The 17,390-nt window shown below is 39.7% G+C and overlaps 1 protein-coding gene across 2 annotated transcripts in view; it reads left to right on the plus strand.

The window, feature by feature from the left end:
• Positions 1-162: 162 nt before the first annotated feature.
• PPHLN1 (periphilin 1) overlaps positions 163-17,390 on the plus strand; it is a 71,965-nt gene continuing 54,737 nt past the window's right edge. Inside the window, exons 1-5 of one of the 2 annotated variants that reach the window (XM_086610719.1) lie at positions 163-206; positions 5,428-5,475; positions 6,592-6,683; positions 11,235-11,414; positions 12,306-12,367. In XM_086610719.1, the coding sequence (XP_086466845.1) occupies position 5,475; positions 6,592-6,683; positions 11,235-11,414; positions 12,306-12,367 (335 nt within the window). In that variant the 5' untranslated portion in view covers positions 163-206; positions 5,428-5,474. The remainder of the gene's footprint in view (positions 207-5,427; positions 5,476-6,591; positions 6,684-11,234; positions 11,415-12,305; positions 12,368-17,390) is intronic. The other variant, XM_086610720.1, reaches the window with a different exon arrangement.

Below are 17,390 nucleotides of genomic sequence, written 5' to 3' on the forward strand. Positions count from 1 at the left end.
CGCTCCCGGCTCCCTCCCGGCACGGCGGCGCTCTTCCGCTGACGCGCGGCGACCAGCGCAGCCCCCGGCCAGTCAGACGGCGGCGATGGCGGAAGGAAGGCGGGTGTTCCCGTCGACGTCGGGGGAGCGCCGGAAGCGGCGGGAGGAGGTGCTGCGCTCGCCCGGGGAGCTGTCTGCCGCGCCGCGGGAGCGAGCGGGGGAGGCGGGTGAGCGGCGGGCCCGGGCCCCGGTCCCGGTCCCCGGCTGAGCGCGCAGGCGCTGGTCCGTGCCCGCGGGGGCTGCAGCAGAGCCGGTTGTCTGGCCTCTCTCTTCCGCCAAGCGAACGCGACGCTCGATCGTGCCGGAGCCCGTCGCGTGGTGCTCAGCTTCGGCCCGCGGGCTCCGGCGGCGGCGGTTCGCCGCTCGCCCCCCTGGAGGGGCGGCCGGCGCCGCGGGGCGCGGGACGGGGCCCGCCTTGCCTTGCCTTGCCTTGCCTTGCCTTGCCTTCCCTTCCCGCCCGGCCCGGCCCGGCCCGCCCCGCGCCGCCGGTGCGCGGCGAGCACGTGCTCGGGGCGGTCGCCGAAGCGCCCGTGAGGGCCGTGCCGGGAGACGGCGCCTGCGGGGGCTGCAGGGGCGGGCGCGCCTCTTCCTGCGCCCCCGGGAGGGAGCCCGCGCCGCGGGACGGGACCCTCGGCGCCCCTAGGAGCCCGCGCCGCGGGACGGGACCCTCGGCGCCCCCGGGTTTCTCGGGGGCCGGGGCGAATGGAGGGGCGGGGCGGGACGAGAGGGCGGGAAGGTTGGCCGCTGGGCGGCTGCCGCTCTGCCAGCCCCGAGGGCGGGTTCGGTAAACCTTTTATTTTAATCCTTTTTAAAAGCCGTGCGTGACAGGTTTTGGGGTTTCGGTTTAATTGGTGGGTTTGTTTTGAAGAGAAGGACGTTGCTGCTTCTGCACGCAATTGAGAGTTGTTTTAAACTTTAATAATGAACGTTTGGAGGTGATGTAAATCCCGTTGTAAGCGTTTTCAGTGAAGCGTCTTGTGGGTATGATGGTGCAGCATCAGTGTCTTCGTATTTCTGGAGGGATAAATAAGACATGAGTGTATCATTTAGCTGATTTCCTTGGAAGCACTAGAATGAATAAATCTTCATGCTTAGCTTAACAACAGGATGTCCTGTAATATAGTTGAAGTCTTTATAAGTGTTTAAATGCGTTAAGTTTGCTCTCCGTGTTTCTTTGCTCTCACCCTTACTCCTTGAGTAGGCTTTTTATCATGCATTAGAGTTTTCATGGATAGTCTTGGTGTCTGGGACTTTGAGGGAACAAAAAAGACTCTGTCAGAAATACACAAAAAGATGTGGAAACGCACAGCATCTGTGCAAGCAATGAGCAGGGTTTGATAACATTGATTTTCCCTGGGTGAATTATTCAGAGTTGGTTGGTCCTTTCAAGTGTAAATGTTGAAAGCATTGGAGTTTTGACCTGTTTTGACAACAGTATGGTGAGCTGATGTACTTTGTTGTCGAAATGTTGGTGCTGCAAGACGGAAAGTCACGGTGGAGGCGATGATCCGTACAGTTGTTGGCATTGACGCTGCTAGCATAGCAGCTCCATCGCAGCCTGGTAGAATATTCCTTTTGTAGCATCGACGCTGATGAAGGATGGGACGTTGTTAACTGCAGATGTTCAGGCAAAGATAAGTGCTAATACATCAGTCATTGTATTGATATAGCCCCCAACGCATTGCCCCATTTCTGTTGCTCCCTGTGATGTATTAGAATGATGCGGTAAGAAAACTGAACCAGTGGAATTGTAAATCTTCATCAGAATGCTGCTACCGTTAATAGTTTTATTCAGCTTACACATTTCTGGCTTTTTTCTCTTTTGAGGTGGGAGTTAATTTGGCTTTTGTGGTCAGTGCTTTCTTAAATACGTTTTTTTCCTTTTTTTTGTCTTTTTCTTCTCTCAAGTCAAAATTATTGTGAACAAATCAGGAAAGATTGAAAGAAAGCCTCTTCTTTCAGGTTATTTGATATCTACGTTGAATATGCCTAGACTTATTGCAGTAATTCTTCTAATTGCTTTTCAAAATCTTATAGCCTTGTATTTGTTATTAGGAAGAGATGGATTCTCTTTGCACCCCTGTTTTTTCTCAATGCCTCCCTCGCAGCATTTTAGGTGGTGTTGTGGTGGATTTTGCCCTCTGCTCTTACGCTTCTACTTTTTCATCTTATCAATAGAAGACTGGCTATTCACTGTTTTGTGCCTGTCCCAAGTATGGCAGGAGGAGGAGAAAGTTACTTTTTTTTTACCAAACTCAGTTTTATCTGTCTTGTTTCCTGTTCAGGTGAGAGATACTGGACTACCTTTGAAGCACTATCAAATACAGATTCTAATTGTTGGAAGAAAAGTGATATTTTCTATCTCTCTTTATGTCCTCAAAGCAGCAATTGTTGCAAAGTTGGCTATGATATTTCTAATAGGTTACAATTCTCTAAGCATCTTTCCTAGGTCCTACTCACATCTAAGCTTTTTTTGAGAGCTTTCGAAATGGAGGAGAGACAGAACGGGCCCACATTTGTCAGTCTGTGCTGCTTGTCAAAGTAGCAGTATAAAGCCAGATATATCCTGGTAGCATCAGAGATACTGCAGCTGCCTGCCTCTGCATTTACAGCACAGCATTGGTTTTATGCTTTGTTCACATATGGCAAGATGTAGCCATCTGGGTTGGAAAACTGTATGTTTTTGAAACAAAAATGTAGATTCTGCAGAAGGTTGGTAACACACACTGGAGAATTACGGATCCTAGAGAAGTAGATATTTCTAGCTGTGATGAAAAATGGATGTTGCCAGTAAGTGTAAACAGACTAGAATTATGTACAAAATATTGCAGAATAGTGGAGTGCTTTTGCAAATGTGTCTGCTAATTTTTAGCATATATTTAGAAAGCAAAAAAAGAATAAAAACTTAATGATTGATAAAGAAAACCCAGTTGTACAAAAAAATCTAAAGTTTAACTGACCCATGTAGTCTCCTTGATGAAGAAGCCCTTTTTGTGTTATATCAATTTTACTAGCATAGAGCAAGACATAGTGCTGTGATAATTGGAGCAAAGCCGTTCTTGGCACCTGGCCACAGTGGAGCAGCTTGTGCTGTGCTAATAGAATGGCTTCTGCATACACAGGAGTGTCTTTATTTGAGAAAATGGAGACCTGGCTTTAGGGAAAACAGTCACCTCTGGTCAAAATTAGGAAGAGGTTGTTTAAATTAATATAGGAAGTGATTATATATCATGATATTAAAGAAATATACAACTACCTTTGCTGTATATGCTAACATATAATAGTCACAGAATCACAGAATGTTAGGGATTGGAAGGGACCTCAAAGGATCATCTAGTCCAATTCCCCTGCCGGAGCAGGACCACCTAGATCAGATCACACAAGAACGCGTCCAGGCGGGTTTTGAACATCTCCAGAGAAGGAGACTCCACAGCCTCTCTGGGCAGCCTGTTGCAGTGTTCTGTTACCCCTACAAATAAAATGTGTGTCAATGCGAGTGACAATGGTCTTAGGTGTGAAACAACAATAGATACTTTTTTTATCTTTATTTTAGAACAACTTTGTACTGAGAGAACAGATGAATCTGAATACAGCATAGTAAACTTGAGGTTTGATCTCTTGAATCCTAGTTAATGGAATCTTCTCGTATTGATCCTAAGAGTTTAGTCTGATCATGGTTGTTATTAAAGCTGTGTACAGTCACATCATTTAAGAAATAGGTTTTCTTTTTTTCTATAGAAACAGATGAAACATGCTTAAGATGCTGGGAAATGCGTTTTCCTCCCTTTAAACGTTTTTTTTCCTTATGGTATTTTCAAATGCATCCTTACTTTATCCCAGCTAAAATTTGTCTGCTTAGTCTTCTATATAAAATTGATCTCCTCCTACTTTTTTTCCTTACCAGCATTTTGAGCAATGTACTTGATGATTGATTCTGATTAATTTTCTTCGTTTTGTTCCTCTAAATGCAAAATATTCTCACTTCAGAGATTTTTCTTCCACCTCCATACTTCTTTTCTTATGTATTTGTGTATTTTTATTTGTTTCCAATCTGTTGGCTTTTGTGATAGTGTATCTTTACCTTTTTTCCAGCTTGTGATTTTGTTTTGTCAAAATACTGGTGATAACTCTTGCTAGTTTCAGTGAGGTCCATCAACAGCAATAAAAAAGAGTGTATTTATCAACCTTACTGCCTGATAATATAACACAGCATGTACGTGAACGTCGGTGCCTGCTGCCTGTGGTGTGTGTTGGGATGTTGGACGTGGCTTGACTGGGAGAGCATCATGATGTGAAAGCTTGCACCTAGTGGCACGTACCTGAAATGTCTTGCTTTTTGAACATTGTGTTCAGTTAACAATTTCAGTAACTGCCGCAGGCAGCAGGGTGTGGACATGACTGTATTTGTCAAAATCCAGAAAAACCCCACATGAAAACCTTATCTGAATCCAGCGTCTGATATTTGCTGTTGGTCTAAAGGCTGCGTGAGGCTGGCTGTCATGTACCAAAGTCTGTGTGCATGCGAGAGTTGGGCAGGCTGTGGGCCAGCAGAGGTGGGAGCAGGCACCCCCACAGGAGGCTCACGCGCTCACCAGCTGGTATGGACAGAAGGAATGGTCCACCCTGGAATTAGTTCCTGCTGGCAGCCTGGTTGCCCAGCAAGGGCTGGGCATGGGAGACCAGCGGCAAAGTGTTCTGAGAAAGAAAGAGCACACGATGCTGTTCCAGTGCAATGATTTTGTCCTGCCTCAGCTAATTCTGTCCCTGTTGGTACGTGTAAAGCACGGGAGTATTCAGGTACTTCAACATGCAAGGAAAATGAGGCTTGTGGGGACAGTGTTAACAGTTGGCACGTGTAGCCCCTGGTATGAATTTTTAAGGCGTTAGCAAAAGTCCCTGAAGTAGAGAAGGAAGAAAAATTGAGGCAGTTACTATGAAAGTGTCGGGAAGGTGCTTCTGATTGACATGCCTGACCAACAAATACAGCAATACCAGCAGTGGTTTCAGAATTAGTAACTGTTACTTGGAGCATGCTGGAGAGGGCAGGGACAGCAGACCCTCTAGCCCTTACCCTTGCCAAAACCAGGACCAACCACACTCTGTTGGTTTCATCAGCTTTTGATTTATAGTATGTGGCTGCATCAGACTAGTCCTGTGTCTTGGTTATGGAACGTACTTAAGGTCAAGTTCACAGGAAGTTTTTGATATTGTGAATTCAGCTGAGTAGTTCACATTCCTTCTTAATTTAGTGTAGTAAATTACTCTGTACTAGTTCAGACAGAATCAGAAAGATTTGGGCTTTAAATGTCTGGTTTACTTGAAAGAAAAACAATGTCCTTATGAATGTCTATGCATTTTTTGCTAACTTCAGTTTCTGTTTTTTTGTAGGTAATTGAATGGATCCTCAGAAGCAGAGCTGCTCAAACTGACAGAAAAGTAAGTATGCGAGTGTTCATTGTTTTTCACAAAAATATAGATCTGACTTAGTGTTACCTCTGTTTACAGTTAATAAACCCTTTTGTCATGTTGATTCTTAACATGTGTAATAATAAATATTTTTTATATAGCCTTGTAAGCCTATTTCCAGTTAAGTGTTTTTATTTTGAGAAAGTAGATGTTATATATTTCTCCTTCTGAATATATCCTGATGTTTCTTTTTCTTATTATTTTTAATAGCTAGAACTACCATTGCAAAGGGAAACTTTGAAAAATGTAATTATGACAATTTCTTATCTCTTTTCAATGATGTATAGTACATAGTTTCTCACTTTTATAATCATTAGAAAAGTTTCAGCTTCTCAAGTTTGTGTTGTCTAACATAGCGTGACTAGAATCTCTTATGGTGATGGGTTATTTCCACCTGTGTTTAGTTAGTAATTTTGACTTTGAAAGTCACCTTTCTCTGGAAGGAGAAGCTTTTGTGTTCTGCTGGCTCCCAATTTAAAAAAGGAAAAATCTGCGTGTGAAGAATGCGTTTCATTTGTGTATTCAAATACAAAGTGGAGCTTTGTACTAGCTGAATGATGTGTTGTGTTTTAACCTCTTTTCAGATGGTTGAGATTATGAAATAATTCAATCGAAGTTATTATATTATATAAAAAAGTAGAAATTCTTCAATCTAATAAATAGGAGTTGAACTCTTTTTTTAAAAAAGTCCCCTATTTTTAGCAGAGCAATATCAAAATTGCTATAGGGTATATGTGTATGAATTTGTATTTACAGCTGATATCTGCAATACGTATATATTTCAACAGAGCTGTTCACAGTATCTGTGAGCTCTGTAATTACACTGATTATACAGCACTAACTTCCATTTGTTCGGTTGTTCTTGCACATACGGTGAGATATTTTTGCTTAAAATTCATTAATTACTTTCTGTAACTAGATAGACTTACTTCTAAAAAGGCTAATTAAGAAAAAAAGTGTATGTACAGGGCTTGGGCATAATACATTATATCAGGAAGAGTTGGGAACCTGATTTCTATGCTCACTGTCCTTTTGTCTATTCATAACGAATCTGGTATTGGCTAATTGGATTTTTATTGTCTTTAGTGGCATATCGAAGAGATGAAATGTGGCCTGAAGGGCGATATGACTATGAAAGAGTTCCAAGAGAACGTCTCCCTCCAAGGATTCATCCTGATGTAAGTGTTTAGTATGTTTCTTTAGCATTATACCATTATACTATACCTTTATACCATGACTTATACCATAAAGGCTGGATTTATGTACATATTTAAGTTTCTAGTATGCACCAAGTTCTGTTCTCATTCTTTTAAGCGAACAATCTAGCAAATACATCTGCACAGAGGTAATAGGATACCTACAAGATTAAATCTTGTATTTATTCTTTTTCGAATGTATTGAAAGTGGTTTAGAATATTTGTGTTTTGATAAATTGATTTTTTTGATGTAATTCTGTGTTATTAAAACCAGGATTTTTAATAACTTCTGGAGAACCAAAGGTTATGTTATATTTTTCCCCAGACTTTTTTTTATGTTAATACACCTTTGAAGTGATTTGAGGTGATAAAATGACTACTTTCAGTATTGTTCTTGTCACTGATGCAGTTTTTTATTATGATGCTTAAAGTGTAGAAGGAAATGTTTATAGCAGATGTTGAAAATACATCTTTGCTGAAGAAGCTGTCTTTTGGAGCTGTGTAAGGGAAATGCTTATGAAGAAGTGTGTCGGTGGAAATCTGCTTTGTAGGCATGGAGACTTCAACTGAATGTTGTGCTTTTAACCGCAAATGCAGAAACTGTGCTTACTCTGCTGTAGAATAACTTTAGAATGCTTTTAGAAAATCTCTGTGCCAAAGAGTTGGGTAAAATTATTCTTTTTTTCTCCTGTATCTGAAGTCTCTAAAGAAGAAAGAAAACAGGTTGTAACTTTATCTTTTGAGCTATTACAGCTTAAATGAACTATAAGAATACTTTTTCACATTTCTATTTACATGCTATGCAATGTACATTCAACAAAATAAAATTTCAGGTACCTGTGCCTGTTACCTGGCTTTTCTTTTAATTCTTCTAAATGTTAGAATAATAGCATAGCTGGTTTAGCATACTTTCTGGGTTCCCCCTACTATATTTTCAGCTCGTCATTTTGGAAGTGTACCAGTGTTGGTAACTTGGTAACTAGTTACATAGTCTTCTCTATTGAGTAGTGTATTAGTGTTTTGCTGCTCTGTGACATTTTAACTCTCTTTACAGGTAACAGCAAAATTTCTCCATTTTCAGCAAACTGGAAATCAGATAAGTTTGCATAGGGTATTTAGTCAACTGCTTCTCCAAAGCAATAGGACATGAGGAAAGGCAGAACATATTTTCACAGCTATCTTTTTTTTTTTTTTTAAATCAACGTTTGACTTGACTAACACATTGCTTATTTAATTTAAGCGTTGCAGCAGTGACATTCCTAAATTCTTTTAGTCTTTTAAGCTGTCCAGGGAACAATGCATGGCATATGCATTATGAAAATTTACTTTAAAAGATGTGATGCACTCATTTTGATGCAAGAGTTAACTAGATAGTTCAATGCTAGCTTTATATTACATGTGTTTGGAACTGGAGATGAAGGGACTAGCAGAATACACTAAATTATCACGATCATCGCTATCCATCTGCACCAAAACACCAGTGGTTGAGCAAACCAAAGTTTGGTGTCTTTCTGCCTTACTGAAAAATGGGTATGAAGCTCCTTCTCATACAGCTCTGCTGATTCAAGATATTGGGCAGGCAATTTCGCTTCTTGCAAGCCTGTGCCATTGTGTTTATGTCTACGTATAGAGGTCTGACTTAATTTTGACTGGGCAAGTAAAATGGAATTAATTTATTCAATCTGTGTGCTTAGCGTTTGCTGATATGGTAGTATGTTGGAACTGAGACAGGCCAGTGATACAGCATCTCTTCTTTGAGAGAGTGAGACACCTGTCCTAATCTAAACTGGGTGCTAATTATGTATCAAGTATACATAGATCAGGTATAGTAGAAACACATGTTTTCATGTCTTGGTAAACAACATAAAGTTGCAAGCACTTGGCACAATTAACTGTGAATGGGTACACCTTGAGCTTTCATGCAACGGTCCTTCGGAATGTCAGTATAGTTATGTGATGGGGACTTCTAGGTGAGATTAAGTCACAGAGCAGTTTTATTTTAGCTTCAGAGCACATCTTCTTTGTAAGACACCAAACTAAAAAAAACCCACCCACCTGTGGAGCATTTTGGGTGAGGTGAGGGTAGATCAAACACTGTAGCTGTGTATGAATGTGTATGTAGTCTCTACTTTGCATCAGTATGGCTGTTGGCTGGCTTTGGATTGCCCTCTAGTGAATTTGTTGGGTGGTTTCTGAAATCAGAACTAACTTTTTTTTGCATGATAATATTGAGCCTTTTGTGAATTTAATGCATTTTTCTACAAAAACTGTTATTGCATTAGACTGTGACTTCTACTACTATTACAAAAAATAGTTTGAGAAACTTTTACCCCACCTCTGAATTGCACATGCTAACTCGAGTCTCTGCACTTACAGCTTTTGGTTTTAAGGCTCATAGAAAAAATATCTTGCTAAGGGAAGAAGACTTAAAATGCAAGGTCTTGCATTCGTGTTTTTGTTTGCTTTTTATTTGCAGTTGTCTTATGTAATAGAAAATCAAATTTGTATCTTTTGCAACTTGCAATTTGTGCTTAATAAACAAAGGATTTCTTTAATTGGTAAATGATGTATGACATTGTATTTGAAGGAAATAGAGTAAATTAATCATAGAATCATTTAAGGTTGGAAAGGACCTCTAAGATCATCAAGTCCAACAGTCAACCCAATACCACCATGTCATGAAGTGCTACATATACATGTTTTTTGAACACTTCCAGGCATGGTGACTCCACCACTTCCCTGGGCAACCTGTTCCAATGTTTGACCACTCTTTCAGTAAAGAAATTTTTCCTAATATCTAATCTAAACCTCCCCTGGCGCAACTTGAGGCCATTTCCTCTCATCCTATCACTAGATACCTGGGAGAAGAGACCAACACTGACCTCGCTACAGCCTCTTTTCAGGTAGTTGTAGAAGGTGATAAGGTCTCCCCTGAGCCTCCTTTTCTCCAGACCAAACAACCCCAGTTCCCTCAGCCGCTCCTCATAAGACTTGTGCTCCAGACCCTTCACCAGCTTTCTTGCCCTTCTCTGGACATGCTCGAGCATCTCAATGTCCTTCTTGTAGTGAGGGGTCCAAAACTGAACACAGTGTTTGAGGTGCAGCCTCACCAGTGCCAAGTACAGGGACACGATCACTTCCCTAGTCCTACTGGTCACACTATTTCTGATACAGGCCAGGGTGCTGTTGGCCTTCTTGGCCACCTGGGCACACTGTTGACTCATGTTCGGCCAGCTGTCAACCAGCACCCCCAGGTCTTTTTCTGCTGGGCAGCTTTCCAGCCACTCTTCCCTAAGGCTGTAGCCTTGCATGAGATTGTTGTGACCATAGTGCAGGACCTGGCACTTGGCCTTGTTGAACCCCATACAATTGGCTTTGGCCCATCGATTCAGCCTGTCCAGATCCCTCTGCAGAACCTTCCTACCCTCGAGCAGATCAATACTCCCACCCAGCTTGGTGTCGTCTGCAAACTTACTTAGGGAGTGCTCAATCCCCTCATCCAGATAATTGATAAAGATATTAAACAAGATTAGCCCCACAACTGAGCCCTGGGAAACACCCCTTGCAACTGGCTGGCGAACTGGATTTAACTCCATTCACCACAACTCTCTGGGCTTGGCCATCCAGCCAGTTTTTTACTCGGTGAAGAGTACTCCCGTCTAAGCCATGAGCTGCCAGCTTCTCGAGGAGAATGCTGTGGGAGACGGTATCAAAGGCATTAACTGAAGTCCAGGCAGACCACATCCATAGCCTTTCCCTCATCCACTAAGCAGGTCACCTGGTCATAGAAGATCAGGTTGGTCAAGCAGGACCTGCCTTTCATCAATTCGTGGTGGCTGGGCTTGGCACCTGATTGTCCTGCACATGCCCTGTGAGCACACTCAAGATTTTGCATTCTAGCAATAAACTGTCTGAAACTTGCATTAAAAGAAAAACCAAGAGTGTTAAAACTCTCTCTGTCACTTGAATCCTCAGATCACCTACTTCATTGTATTGAAAAGATACTTGTCTAATCACATTATGAAGCAAGGACTGTCTCCACTATAGTCTCCATAGAGTGGAGAATGTTATTGACGTTAAGAAAATTGATAGTATTTTCAAATGAGCTCTTTGTTTTACAGGCATTACAGATGTAACTTTCTTCTTTGCATTCCTAAGTTAAAGTCTCTGAGAAATACATGTAGCTAATGCTTAAGGTCAGAAAATAGCTGTGATTAAAATAGCTAATGCTACTGCTTAAAACTTTCAAAACAAACTTAAACCATGTTGAAAATTTTCCCTCTATAATTCAGCTTGTAATGCCTGAGGATTGCATCTGAATGATATCCAGTTAGATTTAATAAGTTATTCCACCATCAGACTGGCATGATTTTTAATGTTTGTTCTTCCTCTGTGCTATTTCAGCTTTAAGATTATTGTAGTCCCATATTTAGATGTAACTTGTTTTGTTTTTTTTTTTTTTTTACTTTTGTGTATTCACTACAGATTTCCAGCTGTTAAAAGCAATATGATTTTGTTTGTTTTGTGGTTTAGGATGATTACCATAGAGTAGTAAGCGTTGCGCCCAAGAAACCACCACTGCTCGAAAGACCTGGGGATGGGAATTACAGTCGGTATGATGACTACGGTCATGCCGAGTACAGAGACTATGAAGAGGGTCGCAGTTTTGCCCATGACCGGAGAAGTGGCCCTCCGCACCGAGGTGTACGTAAGGTGATTCTTCACGCATGTTTTTAATGTCTATCTTGTTATTAATGCTTGAATACTGAACAATTGAAGTATTATTTCAGACAGAACATTGCTGTTACTGCTGTTCTTTTGTAAGCTGAAATAGAATGAATAGAAAAACCATCTAGGTTTTGGTACTTGCTCCTTTTTTGCAGTTACTGTGCTTCTAAGACTCTTGTGATTATATAGCAATACCTGTTTGCTGCTTCGTATGGTTCCTAGGTACTCTGTTGACTTAGAAAAGGGCACTTCTCCAGCTCTGTGGAAAGCTCAGAGTCTGAACTGGGAAAACCGAAGTGGCTAGAAGTCCTCTCTATGAATAGAAGAATGATTGCAAAATCTTCCTATTTAACAAGTCCTTGCGCATGCAGCTTGTTGAATGTTGTCTGCTTATCCTTCTGATTTGCACAGTTGCTCACTTATTTAAATTCTGTCATGATATTGAGTGCATTTTTTTCGCCCTGTAGCTGCACTTAAGTACTAAATTTGTGGTCCTTTTGAAAAGTCATTACTGCCACCTCCTCCAGCACAGCTGTTTGAAGTTCTATAATTTCAAGCTAGTGGTGGCAATTTACATTTCAAAGAGGAAATTTTTAAGTCATGGCCTATGTATATAGTTTGGAAATTTTTGTAGTCTTTGTGTCTTGTACAGCATTTAAAAGTTGGGCTCTTTAATATTAATAGAGGAAGAAAATGAGAGGAATGGGGTAGAGTGAATAAACCAAAAGGAACTTTGCTGTGAATGATTAATACTTTATTTTAACTCATTAAATGCTTTGGCTTTGCAGTAAATGAGTACGAATTGACATCTAACTGTACCTCATATCTGATGTTGAGGTACATGTCGCACAATTGTTTTGCACGTATGTTTTGCAGGATGAATCAGGATACAGATGGCCAAGGGATGATCATTCTATAAGTCGGCACCCTGAATACAGGTATTTTATAAGAATTTACAGTAGTGCTATGCACGGGCTGGGACTATTTAGGGTATTTTTCTGTGTTATCAAAACATTTTGTAGAGCAGAGCAATGAATTGACAGGGATGTGGTAAAGGACATCTATTGAAGTAGACAATAGTGGAAAAGTGGTTTTTAGTTGTATTGTTTGAAATACAAATTAAAGAAACGGTACAATGTGAAAGTCTCTGTTTTGGTATTTGTTTAATAAGGACAGGAGGCATAGTGATAGCATCTCTAGGATGTTAGCCTGAGACTGTAAGAAATGTAATACATCTCTCTGGTCAGACTTCAGAGAATTCTTTGGTCTAATATTTGCTTCTGGGACTGCAGTATGTTGGGGCTACAATACAATGGAAAGATACCTGCACCATTTTAAAGGTTGCAGGAGTGGATAAAGGGATTATGAAGTTCCTCGTAGCCTTGTTCTGCCCTCCCTGTTTTCTCAGCAGAACTGATGAGTTGGTATTTCCATCATATATTGTATTAATTTCTGTGAGCACTTCTTAGTCTGTACCTCAGGTTCCATTCTCTGAAATGTAAGGAATAGTATTAAACAGTAGGGCTGTAACATATGTATGGCTGCAGTGATGTTTGATATGGGATTATTTGATATAATAAATAAAGTGTACAGGATAGTGTGACACTCGGAATTTATGGACAAGGGTGAAACTCATCTTAAATATTCAGACAAGAATTAATTGTTAGTATAACTGAAATATTAACAGTTGAATCTAAGAGTGTTATCTCTTGGCTGTACTTTTACATGTCGCATCCTGTGTTTCCGCTTCTCGAAGTGTCTGCTATTATACCAGGCCTATGTTTTTATATACTGCATCATGGTGTTAGTCATAAATATCTCATTCGACATAGAATAACTCCTTGTTACTGATGTCTGTATAAAACTGTGGTTGTACCATACAAAGATCAACAAAAGTGAAAACCTTGTCAGTTAGAAAAATTGCTGTTAAACCTGCACCAAGTTAAAAGAGAGTTTTCAGGCAGGCCAAGAAAAGCTCAGAGCAAGCCTGAGAAGCTTGCTCAAAGCCTCAGGCTTGAGGTCTTGCAAGCTCAATGTGAAGCTGTTAGTAGCAATGGCAATACAGTGCTACAGGGCTCCACAGTTGCGGTAGATATCTGTTCCTTTGAATGTGACAATTTAGGCATAGCGTAACTAGGTTGTTACATAACTTCACCATTAAAAAAAATGTTTTGTATACCATAAGGGTCTGTGTGTACTAGGCTTCTCTCAAAATGGCATTCTTGGGGCTACAAGCAACAATAAAGGGTTTTGGAAAGTATTAAGAATTTTATGGAAACTTGTGTAAAAATTCTTTCATATTTTCCTCCCACTTTAGAAGAATCAGGGTTGTTTAAAGCTGAAAGAAAGAAGACTGACTTAGTGCCAGGCAGTTTATTTTACACAGAACAAGAGTGGCACCCAGTGGTCAAAAAGATTTGTCTTAAATGCATCCTGATTTCTTCCATTTAAAATGTGAGGATAAAATGTCAACTCATTTTGTTGAAGGCTTTAAAAATGTGTTGCGTGGTAGTCGATAGTCCCATCTTAGTCTTGATCGTATATTTCAGAATATGTAACTGTTATGCAACTACAATAACACCATGAAGAACTTCATAAAGATACTTGGTTCAGTTGAGGATATGGGAATGTATTTGCAAGTGAATGAAACTCTGCTGATTTATTACATAAATATGTGTTATCATGTCAGAAGTCTGATTGTAGAGAAGAGCACGGGAGTAGTAAATAACCTGGGAGGTAAAATCCTGTGATCAGGCTGCTAAACACTTCTAGCATTACATGCTTGGTGATAAACTTAGTTATGATTTTTTGGCTATTGCTCACTATTGAGCTACGTAGTGGATCTCAACAGAGGAAATCAACTAGAGGAAATCAAAGTACAGTACTTGGTATACGTTGTCTCCTGTGGTGAAAACGCTAATTACTTTACATTTCAAATACATTTGTGCTATAAAACATGAGATTAAAAAGCGAATATATGCAAAAATGCTTTCTCTTTGGATATGATGATTTTGAGTAAGTTCTTCTGGAGTACATATAAATTATTTTTTTTTCTCTGACATAGTAGAAGGAGATTTAAGATTACTGTAATCAAAAGTTTTTTTAAAAAATTGCATGCAACATGGCTGAAACATAGTCCAAAGTTAGATTTGAGAAGCTAAACACACTCAGGAGACTTGTAAAGTTAATGGGTTTTCATAGTCAGTACAGTGACTGTAAATTCTAAAAAGAATAGCTCTTTTATTGACATAAATAATCAATTTTCTTATGCATTTTTAAAAACTCGTTCAGCAGCTAAAAATGCGCTATAAGAAGCTGTTGTCAATATTATGTTTAGCATTTCCTCTTAGGCATTGATCATTCTCATTTTCCTGCTTTGATTTTTGGCAACTTAAGTGTCAAAAAGCAATTCCCAATCTCTTACTCTTTCCATTTTTGTTCCTCCTGTCTTTCTTTAGAGTGCGGAAAAACATTACTGGAGATTCTCCCAAAGTAAAAGAAGCTGCTTATCTAGAATATCAAAAATCCTTGAAGGATGCAGGATTTTGAGGGTTGAAAGTTTCCTATGTTGAAGAAACCATCTGTTAGGCTTTTCTGGAGTGTGTTTTTTTTTTGTTGCTGCTGCTGTTTCTTTTATGGTTTTATTTATTTTTAAAGCTTCTTGCCTTTTCTTTAAAAATGTGAAGTACATGCTTACTTCACAGTTACATAGCTGTGATATGCCCACTGACCAGCAGCAATTCTCTGTGCGTGACAAGAGGATTGTTGAGGTTCTACTACTTGTCTTAGCTACCTTTTCTCTTGCCTTCTTTCTTCTTATGGACTTATGCTCCAGGTTTCAAGCAGCCGTCATTTGCCAATAGTCTACCATTGAGCGAAGCACTACTGATCCTTCTGCTCTTTCCTGGACCACTCAATTCTTGAGAGTCGTTAGCCCTCTTTTGTACTATGCTCAGTGAACAGCTCTCATCCTGACCATGACTTTTTTATGGTAATATCATTCTTTTATATGTAAAAAAATAAAATAATTCAGAGGATGTGCTGGGCATAGATTTCAAAATGAGTTCCCAGCCCATTTTCTCTTGTTCTGACCTAAGGGATTCTTGCTGGATTTCTGAACTCCAAGAACTGATGTGAATCGTGTAACCTTAGACCCATAGCTTGGTTTGAAGTGCTCATTGGTTCAAGCCTAGTTGGCATGTACAAAGAATTGTACATCAAAGCAGAATCTCTTGGTTTGGAGAACAGAGAATTTTCTGCACACTTGAGGACAGTTTTAATGTCTTGGTCGCTGGTGTTACGAGAATTGTGAACTTGGAAATTATGAGAGGAGTAGAGATCAAATAACACTTGACTTCTTTGTGCCTTTAAATTTCACGCATGTTGATCACATCTGAGGCTGTGTCATTATTTGTTTTTAGTGATGTATCAAACTCATTTATTCAGAGCACTCAAATTATTTTATGTGTGCTAGATATTTTGAAAAATTGTGTGGAACTATGCTGTTGTATGTTGAAGAGCTCCAATTTTACAGCACTTCTGTATGGGCCTCATAGCAATGGCTTTTGCATACAAGTTCATTTTTATGAAGTCAGATGAACTTTTCAGTGTGAAATGCTTTAGAAGGTTGTTAGCTGCTGTTCACTGTAGTCATACCAAATTTTAATCCTTTTGAGTGCACAGAGCATTACTTCATTCTTTTTTTTTCAGCCAAACTGAGTTCATAAGATGTGAAATATGCGAAACTTGGCAACTTAAGATGAGTAAGACTCATCTTCAAAGAGAAATTACAAAGTGACGCACTTGTAAATCCCAGTTATACATGCATTAAGTTTGATCCTTAAAATTATATGAGGTCCAGATTTTTGTAAAATAAGGATTGCCATATTTGTAGACAAAGTATTCTGCATCAGTAGTAATGTTGGCTCGTGTAATATAGACTCCTGAGAAGTGGCTCTTGTAGGTCATTTTTAATATCTCCTCTCAAGTTGTTGATAGGAGTTAGTTTTCCTTTGTTAATGAACGAAACTTGCTGCTACTGTGTGTATTCTTGTGTTTATTTGTTATTGTGTTTTTTTTCCAAGTCTTGTGTGAAATTAGGAAGTAGTCTTGGTCCAGTCTTTAGTACTAATACATTGGCTTGTATAAAATAGATCTGCTTGTCTGTGAGTGCACAGGAAATATTTTGTAGTAACTAGAAATAATAAAGTAGTTTTGAAGCTAGAAATGAAAGAAAACTTAATTTTAAATAATTAGTGATCTGTGAACAACAAAGATTCATCAGTCAGTTCTATGTTTTGTTTTGGAAATCTCTTAAACCAATGGTATGTTGCCTTTCCTCTGAAAATTTTATGTGGCTTTCTGAACATTAAACTTACGATTACCTCCTTAGGCTGATAAAGCATAACATACACCAGTTTTTGTAGATACATAAACCTTCACAATGAGATTGCATTTACTGAAGGCCATGGAGAAAGTTGGTAGTGGAGGATAGAAGCCCAGCAATTGTGGCTTTCTGATCTCTGCTTGAACTGCCCTTCCATTTGGTGATTCACCCCTTGCAGCTGCAGTATGTGATGACAGGATGTTCTAGAGAAGTAGTCTGAAGATTGTACATTAAGAAGAAAATTGTTCTTTGGCAAGAATGGTTATTTTAAACCAAAACCATTGATGAGAGATTCTCCAGATAGAAGTTAAGGGTCACTGACTCTTCTCTCAATAAAGCAGGATTTAATATTGAGGGTTCAGTGGTGTCATAGGACAAGGCAGTTAACTTTACATTATCACTGTGCAATCACCTTTGAATTACAGGAGGTAGCTTGTTTCCAGTTTTCCCCCAGTATGTATTCTTTAGTGAATGAAACAGTGAACCTGTTTAATATTTTATACTCGTTTAAAAGAGTGTATTATATTGTGTGAGGTCTCTAGGCTTTGGATTTAAACTTTCTTGTAATGTAAACT

The sequence above is a fragment of the Tauraco erythrolophus genome, chromosome 4 (assembly GCF_009769465.1).
Source record: "Tauraco erythrolophus isolate bTauEry1 chromosome 4, bTauEry1.pri, whole genome shotgun sequence".
Lineage (NCBI taxonomy): Eukaryota > Metazoa > Chordata > Aves > Musophagiformes > Musophagidae > Tauraco > Tauraco erythrolophus.